We start from the raw sequence: 14,448 nt of genomic DNA on the forward strand, positions 1-14,448 counted from the left end.
CTGGTCTACAAGAGCTAGTGCCAGGACAGGCTCCAAAACCACAGAGAAACCCTGTCTCGAAAAACCCAAATAAATAAATAAATAAATAAATAATTTAAACAAATGATCATGATGAATTTAAATATTCTTAAAGCTGTTTTTCTCAGACACAAAAGAGTGACCGTCACAATAGTGCTAAAGTAACCGGAGTAACACTTATTACTAGTATTGGGACCCAGAGGGCACTGAGGAGCTGCAGAGTGGAAAGGAAGGCTCTGAGGTCCCCAGGTCAAGGAAGTGGTTTCTGGGGAGTGGCCTAGGAGTCACAGCTTTTCTTTAATAAAGTGGAGGTTCTTACTATGAATCTCGCATTCAGGACATCCCTAACCACTCTGTCATTGCCGTTTCTTCGTGGTCAAGGTGAATAATATTTCAGAAATTCAGTATAATGGTTTAACTAAACAGTGTAACAAGTTAGAATCCACTGACTACCTATGAAATAATTGTTGTTAACTTTGCTGACTTTAGTTTTGTCTACACCAAACTGCAATTTCTACTTCTTTCTTTTCTCTGTGAAACTTAAAAAAAAAAAAGCAATTATATCATGAACAGTGAGGAAATGAATTATTCAAATAAGTGCAAGTCAGAGATGTATTCATAATTGATGGTTAGTTGGAATTGGGCGGATGTGGAAAAAGAATAAATATCATTTAAATAGCACCGGAAATATGCTTGGAGCACAGTGAGATAATATTTCATACCTAACCCAGGGCTTGGCATTTTATCACTGATATTGGCAGTGGAAGGAAGGAGAGCGTGTAGATCTGAGTTAGTTTGTGTGGGTTTTATATGACATCTCCTATCTGATCACTTGCTTCCCTGATAGGAATGGGCCAGTAATCTTAACTTTATTAAAGTCTAGTCAGAAACACGCCAGTTCTTTTGGAAATTACAAACAAAAGACAAAAATCATCCCACAATCATTTGTAGATGGCACCTTTAGTGTAAATAGGTAATTAATGTTACTAATTATATTTGTTTCCAATTGATCTACAGAGGTTTCCAACCTCAGATGGAAGGGCTTGATTGGCCAGCTTTTGACATGTAGTGTGAAAGAAGGCGTGGCAGACAAAGAGGCAAACTGCTGTGATCCTGTCTAGACAGAGTCAGCTAAATAGGAAATGGTGTCTCCTCCAGAATTCATAGCTAATTTTTGTATTGAATTTACAGTCATTTCTAAACCAACAATTTGTGGGTTTCATATATGTTTAAACTATGATATATATATATATATATTTCATGTATATGTATTTAATTTAGTTTAGAAACTAGTTGATTATTAAATTTTCACTTCGCTTCTGACATTGTTTTATGTCATAAGGATTAGCTATGTAATCTTACACACTCAGTTTTTAGAGAATGAAAAACTAGTTTAATCTGCTTATTATTTTAAGTTTAAGTTGAAAAGGGAGCTGATACCTTTCAAATTTAACAAATGAAACCTGTGAGGATACATATCTATGTAGATATTGTAAATTTTCTTGGTGCCACCAAGTGGGGAAATGTTAAATTAAGATATTTTCATGCACAATGTGGCCAGTGGTGTGCTTAGAGACTGCATACTCATCAGGGGACCTTAAAAATGTCATATGTGATCCTACTCTATGTACATTTACTATAGATTGGATTTTAGTGGCCATATGTAGTACAATATTTTCTTTATGCTGTTGAGAACTCATAATGTGTCTGGCTTGCCGTGTTCTCCGCTCATGTTTGGGATCTGCTTTGAGGCTGCTAATGCACCAATCAGTGAATTTACATTGTTGGGTTGGTTTTTGTCTCACCATTAAGGCACTACTTAAGGAGAAAAATATATACCTACTTCTGTCTGTCTGTCTGTCTATATATCTATATACATACATATGTATGTATGTATGTGTGTGTATGTATATATGTATGTATGTATATGCAAAACAACTAAATGAGTCTCGCCCCTTCTAAGAACACAGAACACTTTACCGTTGCTGTACAAAAAGCCATGCAGTTGTGTTTGTTCTAGTGAATGTTTATTTTACTCTTTGTGTTCTTTGTTTTTCTCCAGTCTGTCTGGACTGTTTCTATGTCATGCCTAAGACCATCTTAGATATGCAGGTGGCAGTTAAACTCTGTATTTTATACCAGCGATGCATGTAGCTCAAGGAAGGTGACTATTCTGTAACCAGGACTGCATTGCGTTGTGCTAGGGACACGGCTGTGTCATGACTTTATCTCATCGGCAGTTAGAAGAATGTCAGTGCCAGGACATAGTCAGCCTTCCCTAACAGGAAAGGGGAGACGATGTATGTGTCCTTATAAGGAAGACCTAAGTCACAACACGTGTGTCACTGAGTTGTGGGTTTTACAGTGCATGGGCAGTGTTTGTTTATTTTCCATGTCCTCGTTGTTGTCCAATCTTAGCAAAAATCCAAGAATTTTGAGTCAAAAACATCATTCTAAGTAAGGGAGTAACATATATAAAAAAGTTTCCATCCTAAACTGAGCAGGGAAATAAGATGGAAGAAATGTTTGAACTTTCTGCATAGTGTTTTTAAACACTTTGGTTGTTGATTTATTCTTGGAAGCAAAACAAAACAACAAAAATTGGAGGCAATTAGGGCTAACCTACAAGCATTTAAAAGGCTTATCATATTAAACATGTCAGTTTCCTAGAAATCCACTGGAGGGCAGTAGTAAGCAATAAAAGTGCTTTGTACACCCCCTCCCACACACACACGAAGTATGAAGTTAAATTCAAAAGATTATTTAGAAACCTTAATATTTTAAAATGTTTATTTCAAGCTTACCAAAACCTAGACATTAGAGTTAAATTTTTGATAATCATTGAAACTTAAATGTGCAATTGAGGCGCAAGCCAAAGCTGGGTGTCCAAGCAGTGGTTACTGTCTTGTATTTATTTAGTACCTTCCGTGAGACTTCAGAGAAAGGTGGTGTCCCCTGGTGTCCTCTTCAAATAGGTGATTACCATAGGAGTCTTCTTGTTTTTTAAGTCCTTTCCATGACACTAATGAGCAGCTCCCATTGGCTCTTCGACTAAGCACATTAGTGTGTGTAGGAGAATAATTCCATGGTAAGAGGTCTCTCTTCTGAAGGTTTTTAATCAAGTATTATCCTCATAGGCAAATTCTTTTATCAGCTTAGTAAATGTTTTGGAATAAAGAGGAAGGAAAAGAATTGGGACCTTGTCTGAATATATCAAATAGTCTTCATGCTTGTTACTCAGCTCTAGCTTAGAAGCCTGATTAGCCAAGTTTGACAGACCAGTAATGTTGACTGCACATTGTTATGTATTATAAGCAAGACACATTTGCAAATCAGGGCAAGTTTCTCAGGCATGGCGTAATTAAGCTGACTTGAAGTGCACTGAACTTCCCTCATGAGGCGGGGTAATAAGTGGCGTTCTAGGGAGGACCCTGCTTGTGTTAAAGAGTGACAGCAGAGTTTGGAGTGGCTCACTGGAGTGTTTGCAGAGTGGTGAGCAATTGGGGGGGGGGGTCAGGGTAACAAGATGATGGAAATGCAAGATTGCTACAAGAGCTCTAATTCATGTTAAAAATTAGTAAAACTCCTTTTTAACACAATCTTTAGTGAGAATTGGAGAAGATGTGTGTGCGCGCGCGCATGTGTGTGTATGTGTTAAAAATGGATGGACAAGGAGAACCGCACTGTCTATAGCAGTTGAGGATACTACCTGCTGGTTCTCTCCTTATCTTCTGCATCGGTCCTCAAAGCACTTTCCCAGAATCCTCTCCTGTGAGAAGGTTTTGAATGATATCCTCGTGAGTCCTGGAGACTCTTAAAGGTTATTAATTAGAAGATAGCATAGTCTGGAGTGGGTAGAGCGCGATCACTTTGAAGCAGCATAGAAGATGAACATGAACTAAGTCAGAGCGCAGAACAGTCAGGAAGATGTACATAGCCAGCGCTGTGACAGCAGACTGAATTGGGAGCGTGCTATAAATAATGACTAAAGCAACGGATTCCTACTGCAGCGGTACTAGAGTTACCATGTTAAAACCTCAGAGCTGTTCAGCACAGAGTGAGGAGCCCAGTTCGTGCCCCTTCCTAACTATGGGGAGAATGAGTAAGGTACTGTGGTTGTGTGCATAGATGTCAAGCTTGTGTCTGGTTCAGAGTCTGCTGTTGTAACCACAAGGTGATAGTTGTCAATGTTTCTTAAGTACTTAATGTGTCTCTGAATAATGACCACATAGTGAAGGAAATGAAGAAATAAAAAAGAAAAGAGGAACATGACTGTTCCTAAGTATGATGGAGGGGAAGGGTTCATACGTGGAAAACATAACCAGAGGCAGGAACCTCTGAGAGTACAGAGTGGACATGACCCTGAGCCCCCATCATGTGAGGAAAGGGGAGGGAAGCCGTGTGCAGCAGCCAGGAGGCTCAAAGGTACAAAGAGAGTGGGCAATTAAAATGGTTGGATTATGCAGGGAAGAGAAACCTTAGCTACTTGTCCTGAGTTTGAAACCTAGCACGTAACAAATGCCATTGAGTTTTATGTTGGTGGATATAATAAAAAATACAATTTGGGAATGGAATATGGAACTGGATGCTATGTTTATTTTTAATGTTGGATATTAATTGTTGAAATATATATATATGAAGATTAGTAAAAAATTTGGTTATTTGTACATAGGATATTAAGTTGTATATACATAATTAGTCTATTCATCAAATATCAGGAATATATTCTAAAGGTTTACTTCATGTAATTGGAGAAAATTATTTTTGTACTAATAAAAATAATTTTTTACCTTTTGTATTAGCTCATACTATTTTAACATTATTAGTCTGAAGTTGTAACTTACCACTCTGATAAAGTCAGACTAATTCATTTTAGAAACATATTTGTGTATGTATAACTGGAGTAAATAAAAGAAATCCGAAATAGTGAGTGTGCTCAGAGCCATGTAGGCACGTTGCTAGGTAACCAACTTTACTTATTCACTTCTGCTCACTTTCAAGTTATCACTCCGAAGGAAACCAGTTTTGAACTTGAAAATTGTATATAAAATGTTTTGAGTAGCTTCAGTAAAACATGTGTATGTTCCTTCCAGGCATATGGCATGTCAGCCTTACCTTTAAACCTGATCAAAGGCACGAGAAATGCTGCTTATGAGCGCCTGGAAAACACTGAAGACATTGAGGAAGTGGAGCAGCACATTCAAGCGATTCGATCAAAAGTGAGTTCCCGTCTGTCATTGGAAGCGTGGTTGACCTTATCCATCCTGATGTGAGTCTGCCATGAACAGACCCAGAACTTCTTACATTGTTTGCATCGGTGCAACAAGTGCTTCAAGGATTATGTCCCTATTACTAGTTTTCTATGCAGTATATAGGATAGTGGCAATTTGAGAATTTCTGTTGGTGTTTTAACAACTAAAAATGGCCTGCTGCTTGCTTATGGACAAGACTTTTCCAGTTCTTAGTTACCTGGATTTTATTGTAATGTGGTTTGTTGCCTCTCTTAGGTTCAAATTTGGGTATTTGTTGAGCAGTTTAAGGTTACTTTTAATTTTGTTTGATGTAAATGTATTTCTAAGAGCATGATAGCAATTTTTCTTTTTATGTCGTCTTCAAATAGCATATTATGGATTTATTTTAACAACAAGAAGGGCTTACTTAAGTACTCAGCTTAAAGGTACAGTGTGTCCGCTTGGCATGCTGTGTTAGCCAAGCAACTCTTTTATTTTTAATCCATTATCTGGCAGGGATGGGGGTGATGGGCACATGCCATAGCACATGTGTGAAGTCAAAGAACAGCTTATGGGCGTCAGTTATCTTCTCTCACCATGTGAGTTTTGGGACTGAAGTCAGGCTGTCAGGTTTGGCAGCAAGCACCCTTCCTCACTAAACCGTCTAGCAGGTCGTGGAGCAGTTCTTTATGTATTCAGGGATGAGTCTGCATCTCTCATCTGGGCATGGCACAGAGAACGGGCGTGCTGATACAGAGCTGACTGTCTCCTTTTGCATCACCATGGGGTAGTGCTGCCTGTGTTCAAGGGTATCCTTTTCTTCCTCACTTAATCCCAAAGTGTGTTTTCCTAACTTGGTAAATTCACAGTGAAATTAACCATCAAAAGTCTCGCCTTTATAAACTTGATGCCCCAAAAGATCCCTGTAACCCATAGCAGTCTACCCCGTCTCATACTGTGAAATGGAACCAGTCTGTTTTGTAAGAGTCCCTGGCATGTTAGCAGTGCTGATGCTGCTACAGTGCCAGGGTTTGAGACCTTGTACAGTAGTGAAGTCAGGTTGATAAATCCACCATACAGTGGCATAGGGTTAACATCCCCATTGCAACAAGGATGAACAGAAAGATAACAAGGAAAGTGAGCAGACACCAAACCCGAAGTTCCAGGTTTGGATTCTAGGGCTCCTAGTGACATCATGTCATCTCTTAGAGTGAGCTTAGGTGGCTCTGCTCTTGCTGCTTTGTTACTTGGTGGGACATGTCACATGCGGGCTCTTTGGTTTGGTTCTACTCAGTGTCCACAGCTTGGCTTTGCCCAGCAGATGTCTCACACTTCTGGCAGCTCCCATCTCCTGGGGTTTCCATTTCAGCTTAGGCATTCCCTTCACAGCTCTGGGAGAAGCCTGCTCAGGAGCTCTCTGCAGAATTCCCATCCCTGCTACTTACTGCCAGGCCTGTGACTTTCTGAACCTTGCTGTAAGCCTCATAATCTACTCTTGCAGACTGCAGGTTGAAAATCACGATTGTGAATCCCACGTTCTGATGCCAGCCCAAGATACAGCCTGGTCCCTGGCCCACATGTGCAGTGGCCTCTGTGTATCTTTGACAACGTAGGAGGGCACTTCCTTTGATGGCCATTTCCCAGCAGACTGCCCTGAAGGAGCTATCTTTGAGGCATCATCATTTAAATGGATTGAAAATATTACTTCTTGTAATTCTCAATGGGCAGACTTTCTTTCCAGCCCCTTTTCCACCAGTCAGTGTGAGTCTGTGATTGCTCTGCAGAGGTGCTGTTCTCAGAAACACTTACTGGCATTTGTCTATATCCATTTTGGTTACAACTTTGAGCTCTTCATGCTCCCTTCTCTCCAAACTCTTCCTTTTTCCTATCTGGATGCTCCATCTGCTCAGCATAAAGCTAGGAAGATTGAGCAGTCCTCCCGCCCCAGCATGAAAGGTATGCTCTCTTGAAACTTTATTTGCCTTACGACACAGCCGTTTCCTTTGGAACTTAACTTTACTCAAGTTCTCAGCACCTAGACAGAATGCAGCCAGATTCCTTGTCAAAATGGAACCTGAATGGGCTTTTCTGGGTTCTTGTTGGAGGCTTCATTCCCCTCTGAAACCCCTTGAGCCCCGCTTCCACTGTCCAACATCCTGGACTTCCGAACTCCAACTGGAGTGATCCATTGAGATAAGCTATTAAAGAGGTTGGTTGGTTTCAGTAGGGCCTGGACACTATGGAGAGATGTCTGTCACTGTGGGAGGTGTCTCTGAAAGGTAGTTCAGCTATTACCTTCTGTTTGTTCTTTCACATTAAGGCTACAGTAGCATGAGTGTATGGTTTTTTTGTTGTTGTTGTTTTTTCCAATGAACACAATTTTTACTTGGGCTCTCCCTTGTTCCATAACCCAAGAGGGATTGAACGTACTTCTTCCTGACTTTTTTTTCCTTTTTTTAATTATTATTTATTTATTAAAGATTTCTGTCTCTTCCCCGCCACCGCCTCCCATATCCCTCCCCCTCCCCCAATCAACTCCCTCTCTCTCTTTAGCCTCAAGAGCAGACCGGGTTCCCTGCCCTATGGGGAGTCCAAGGACCTCCCACCTTCTTCCAGGTCTAGTAAGATGAACATCCAAACTGCCTAGGCTCCCACAAAGCCAGTACATGCAGTAGGATCAAAACCCAGTGTCATTGTTCTTGACTTCTCAGCAGTCCTCATTTGCCACTATGATCAATGGGTCCGGTTTTATCCCATGCTTTTTCAGACCCATTCCAGATGAGTGTACATTTTGTGCCTTAATAGAACAGTATGGAAATCCTCCTGTTCGTAGTGTCTTTGCGTCTTTAAAATAGAGCCCCAAGTAGATATGTGTGCTTCTAATAAAGCAGGTGTGTTCTTTATCTTTTCTGGATTTGTTTCTATGTAATACTTTTATGAATCCTTATGCTCACATATCTTTAGCGTGTATTAGAAATACAGCGGAAGCACACATCAGGCAGCTCCTTTTCAGCACAGACCCTGGTCAGACTGGGCCTGTTACATTGTTTGAGTTGTGTGTTTGCCTGTGAGTGTCCAACTTTAAAAAGACTGTTTGATTATTTTGTTGAGACTTCAAGGATTTGAAAAACAAAACTCTTGATTTTGTTCTATTGTTTGTAGAGCAAAGATGGTCGACCTTTGCCTGCGAGGGATAGACGTACCTTAAAGCAATGTGAAGAAAGATTACGAACACTTAGGAAAAGAGACCGGCACTTAGAATTCATTGAAAACAGTTGGTGGACGAAATTTTGTGGTGCCCTGCGTCCCCTGAAGGTAAATGGAGTTTTAAAAAAATTACCCTGTCACTATTTTGCAAGCTTATGTAGGACCTTTAGAGAGGTTGAGTTCTCCCTTGGCAGTATTGTACCAAGGCAACTTAAGAACATGGACTTTGGAGTTGAAATAATCAGGTTTGAGTCACTGCTCTGTGTTTTGGTAGTTTGAACAAGGCACATAACCAACCATCAGAAATCCACTTACTCCTTAAAATCTGTCATTAGGAAATTCAAGTGAAAGTAAAGGTAAGTAGTATAATAAGCTTGTAGCAAATCTTGTGGGTCTGAACTATGCTGTACATGGGAGGATGGGGAGGCATACTAGGTCTCAGGAAGCTGCCTTAAAGTGGCAGCTTGCCTTGTTAGATGAACATCTAGAAGTATGTAAAGCATTGTTAATGAACTGGAACCCATTGTTTTCACCCTTTCAAAATCCATTGTTTGCCAGCTTTCTGTTCGTGCTACTGTGGTACCTAAGGCAATGATGGTGACTCTGGAAAGTAATTGACACTGTTAGCTGCACATCCAAGTTTATGTGTTCTACACTGGGGGACTCTTAGAGGTCAGAATTTTATATACAGTAATATGCAGTTTGGAATTTATGATGCACATTACATAGATTGACTTATTAGGTGTAGACTGACATATGCTCCAATTCCTATATTTGGTAGACTGCAACTGTAGTCTTGTAAGTTCAAAGCCAGCCTGAACTACATAATGAGATGGTATCAAAAACACAAAGTAAAATAATGTTTCAGAGAATGACATAAAAAATGAGTCAGACAAGTTGAATTTTGTTACTATTTTATTTACAACCTTAAAAGCTACTCTTTGACTTTTTAAAAATAACAATATATTGTCCATGAAATTAGTTAACTCTAGGTGGTCAGCTTTCTAACCATCTCTTGGGATGCTTGCTTGAGCTCTCTGACCGTCTCTTGGGATACTTGCTTGCTTGGTTGCATAATTTTGTGGGTTGTGGCTGAGATTAAGGGTCTTGTGTATGGTAAGAAAGTGCTCAGCCATTGAACCATGCACTTAGCTCAGAATGAAATTTTTAAAGGACCCCACCCTGGTCCTTTCTCCTAAGGTGATTTATCTTATTTTACCAAAAATCTTAAGTTTAATAATAAATTCTTTATATCATCTAATGAACATTTATAATAAAATCTAGCTCTGTCATCAGCTGCCTTCATGTAAGCATATGTTTTTTCATTGAACATATGTTTAGAATTTTTAAATCAATTTTGTTAAGTATATGGACTGATTTTTTTTTGTTGGCCAAATAACTATGTCAATGCATAGAACTCCCACAAATGTCTTTAAATCGACTTTGTGCTCTGTTCCCTGCAGCTCAGACCAGGTACAGTGGTCTTACACAGTTTAGTTTAAGCTCTCAAGAATTTCATAGATGTGAAACACAGAAATGCCTGCTTTGCCACAGCACAGTGCTGTATGTTTTTAAAATTTATCTTTATTTCTGTTATCTCTTTTCATACCATGGGTGTACAAGCACCCCTGGAAACCAGAGGCAGCCTTTGTGTCTCTGGAATGGGAGTTGTACAGGTGCTCTGAGCACCTAGAATGGGTGCTGGGAGTCAGCTTGCTTGTCTCTCCAGCCCCAGCACTGTTGCTGTCCAGCCACGTCGCTTCATTTTGTATCATTCACTCTGCTTTACTGCCAAGAAGTAATCTGGTGTCTCTATATCCTGGTTTGCTTATCTTGTTTATTTTCTTCTTGAGACTAAATCCTAGTGCAAGTATGGGTTTTCATTGATTTTTCTGTGGATAAATACCTTGCAGGAAAGATTTTCCATCTACTGTTTAATGGCTAACTTTGTGAGAAATTGCCCGTTTGTTTTTTCCCTCCAACTGGTACACTGGTTTTATTCATTTAATAGTTTTAGTTAATATATCAATCTTACTTGTGGTGACAATCTCAGTATGTATTACAGTGTGTAATCATTAGTGGGTTTTTCTATTATGACATTTTATAAAATCATTAAGCTTTTTATGTCAAGGATTTTATCAAATAAATTCACTGCTTGTGTCTTTCCCAATTTGTGGCATTATTTTATCTTAATATTAATGTGCTATTATTTCTTGTATTTTGGTGAAATCCAATTTATTTATTTCCCATTTGTTCTATGTTCTCATAAATTTTTGTCTCTCTTAAGGTACTTTTCTCCTACATTCTCTTGTAGAAAATCTATAGTTTAACTCCAAGTTCATATTTGGTTAATGTTAATTTTGTGACTTGTTTATTTTTATATTGGTACCCATCTGATCCAGCGCAGTTTACATAGAGATTGGTTTTCCCTCCTTGAACTTGGGCAGCTCTCACTCTCTGGGGTGTCTGTCCAGTGTTTCTGAGCTCTGCCCCACTGCTCTGGATGTCCTTGTACTGAAGCTTCATTAATGGAACTTTATTGTCATCCATGAAATCAGGCAGAAGTTTTTCCAATTTCATCTTCCTTTTTCAGAGTTATTTTGACATTGGTAGATCATTTCAATTTCCATCTTGAATTCTGTAACACCTGTTGAAATGTCTACTAAGATTATTCTGAATTTGCACGATCTAAAAGTAATTTGTGGAGAAGTGATATTTCAGCATTACTAAATTTCTAGCTTGTGAACTATTTATTTATATCTCTCTGTCAATGTTTTTTATATTCATTATAATATCTTCAAAATAGCTTGAAACTCCAGCAACTTATGGAAGCAGATTCAGAGATCCACAGCTAGCACTGGGCTGAGCTCCCAGAGTCTAGCCGAAGAATGGGAGAAGCGATAATATGAGTAAAAGGGTCAAGACTGTGGAGAGAGAGAGAGAGAGAGAGAGAGAGAGAGAGAGAGAGAGAGAGAGAACCCAAATATAATCAATATATATTTCAGAACTTTATATCTGGATAATAGGGACTATGCCTTTTCTCCAAGTCCATGTGGAAAACCATTTATAATGTTAACTGGGTCAGAAAGAAGAGTACTAGTAAATTCTATAAAGTAGATATAGTACGTACATTATTCTAAATACAGCTTATTGAAACTAGAAATTTAAACGAAGTCAATAAACTAAGGCCCCTTCCACTTGAAAATTAATCGTAATGAGTAATGAGTGAGTAGACAGCAGAATTTCTAAAACTTAATGGTGTACCTGAGCACCCCTGTCCAGATGTTGCAGACCTACAATTTAGTAGTCTGTGGTAATCAAGACGTTTCAGATTTTGTAAGATTTCCATTTTCTATTTTGGACTAAAGATACTCAATGGGTAAACTTTACATAAGTAGCCAAAGCTTGCAAAAATTAAAATTTGAAATACTCACACATTTGATAAGGAATACTCAAGTCTGGAGTAGAAATGTATCAGAAATCCTGGGCTCTTTCTTCCTGTTCATTCTGATTGTTGAACTAATGCTGTCTTTTCAAGTTGTTGAGCTGATACTTCATGTCTTTGTCGGGCTAGAAGATCAACTTAAAACAGTGATCAGAGAAATACATAGCTCAAAACACAGTGTCAGTAAAAATGGAAGTGAACACAACATTCCAAGCTACCAAAAGGCTAACAAAAGATAAAAGCCACATAAGAAAATAAAGTTGAGAACAAAGAGGAAGAGACAGGTCAATTAGTGGCTCCTGCCTAGAGTGTTTGTTTTCTAATAGGCAGTCCCTGACTGACTCCATGAAAAGGAACTAGGACCACCCAGGCAAATGCTTGATTCTAGTACTGTGCTTGGGAGAGCCAAAAATAGCTGAGAACAGCTTCTTGTTCCAGAAAGCAAGGAGAAATGCTCAGAACAGAAGGGACCAACTTTTTGAGGTCTACCACTGGGTAAATGTAGGACCATTTAGGTACTGAATAGTAATATTAACAGTATACATAGTAACAGTAATGATAATAGTTCCATGAATAAAATACAAATCTATGAGTCTATATTGATGTGAATGAATAAGCCAAATAAAGCTCATTAAACAAAAAATTAGAAAAACCCAGCATGCTAGAAAACAGAATTCAACAGATAACGTGTACCGTTTCTAGGAAGAGATGTAGAGATGCCGAAATTAAAGGCAAACAGTTGCTAAGGATAAAGTTTTGCCTCTTCTCAAGTATAAAACCACAAAACGTATTAGAGAAGGAAAATGGCACTTTTACAGTAGAGAAGCCTCATTAGTCGTCGGACAAATAGACTTGATTGTGCTTCCTAATATGATATGTTCGAAGGACTCAGTAACATTTCTCAGCTGTTTTTTTTTTTTTCAAAAAAACATACTCATGAGAAATAGACCATTTAGCTTGAAGGACGTTCTATAAAATAATTGCCCCGGTCTCAAAATGTCAAGATTATGGAGAAAAAAAGTAATTAGGACTTGATCCAGACCGAAGGTTACTAAAATGGCAGGAGCTGCGTGAGAGGCTGGGTTGCATTTTAGACTGCAGGAGTTTGCTTTTCTATAAATGACATGAATGACGCACTTCAGATTTGGCTAAGGTCATATGAGAATTAATTTCCTGATTTCTATGGTTGAATTGTGCTTATGTTAAAAACATTACTGCTTTTTTAGACATAGGTATGACAAAGCATTTTATCTGTTTCTAATCCTCAAACTGATCCGTAAGTATACACGGCAAAAATAATAAAGTAAGCTGCGACCCTTGGAGAATCGGGTTGAGGGATACACCAGCATCTTTGTACTGTCTTTGAACATGGCTGAGATGAAAATAAGAAGATGTATATGTCTCCTCCGGATACTTCTTCCTCCTCAGGCTTCCCTTTATCTTACTAGCCCTCTTCCAGCTATACAAAAGTCTCTTTCATTAGCATGATAGTGTACTAAATAAAGTGCTTCTTGTAGATAACAAGGAAAAATCGCTGCCTTCACGAGCTGACGCTGCATTGATATCAACATGAAAATTTGTGCAACTTTGAAGTATTACACGTGGTGGAACTGAAAGCTTTTATCTTTCAGAATTTAAAATCATATTAATGGGGCCATTCTTAACATAATTCTGTTCACATAATCATAGTTCCCCTTGATATGGCCTGTCAAGCCTAAACAATGGAAACCATGTGACTTCCTTTGATCTGTGAGGAAGTCTTGGTGACTGATGAATATAGTACATATAGCATCAGTTCGAGGACTGGGACCATTGGCAGTCCAGAATGCCTACCGCCACTGCACACAGGAAACCAGATGGTTGCTAGGGAGAACAAAGGTTAGTTACCATTCTTTTCAAGCTCTTCAAATGAATTAACATGACCTCATGTGGGTTAATAGGCACTCTTAAAGACACCCGATGTGGAGAGAGGGATAAAGAGCTTATGTTTGAAGCAATGGTGGCATACTCATGCAGTTTTCCTGCACTGCACAGTCTCAGTCTCCACATACTCCATACCTGATGTCTGGTCACTTGCTTAGGAAGAAGCTACATGACAGGGCGGTCAGCAGTGCCACTTCTGTCTACCCACCTTGATGCATGATGCCCGTGCACCACAGCCTTTTCCCAAAATTGCGATCATCCTCTGGAGCCAGAGCTACAGTCTATTTTGTAAGCCACAATTAGGGTGCTGGGAATTGAACCTGGGTCTTCTGGAAGAGCAGCCAGGGCTCTTAAAGACTAAGCTGTCTTTGCGTTCACAGTGTATGTGAGCCACCTGCACAGGCACACTAGCGTACTTCTTTCAGGAGGAAGACTGACTAAACTCCTGATGATTGTTAGCTCATGTGGAACTTGAGCTTTTGTTTTAAAATTTATTTATTTATCTTTACTTAAAAATTTCCACCTCCTCCCCTCCTCCCATTCCCCTCCCCTTCCCCCTCCCATTTCCCCCCCATCCAGTCCAAAGAGCAGTCAGGGTTCCCTGCCCTGTGGGAAGTCCAAGGT

At 39.2% G+C, this 14,448-nt stretch overlaps 1 protein-coding gene across 1 annotated transcript in view; it reads left to right on the forward strand.

Annotated features, from left to right (window-relative positions):
- Lmbrd1 (LMBR1 domain containing 1) overlaps positions 1 to 14,448 on the forward strand; it is a 91,905-nt gene that overhangs the window by 49,467 nt on the left and 27,990 nt on the right. The window contains exons 8-9 of the mRNA XM_005359882.3: positions 5,112 to 5,237; positions 8,412 to 8,564. Coding sequence (XP_005359939.1) covers positions 5,112 to 5,237; positions 8,412 to 8,564 — 279 coding nt within the window. The remainder of the gene's footprint in view (positions 1 to 5,111; positions 5,238 to 8,411; positions 8,565 to 14,448) is intronic.

This window comes from Microtus ochrogaster, linkage group LG2 (genome assembly GCF_000317375.1).
Source record: "Microtus ochrogaster isolate Prairie Vole_2 linkage group LG2, MicOch1.0, whole genome shotgun sequence".
Lineage (NCBI taxonomy): Eukaryota > Metazoa > Chordata > Mammalia > Rodentia > Cricetidae > Microtus > Microtus ochrogaster.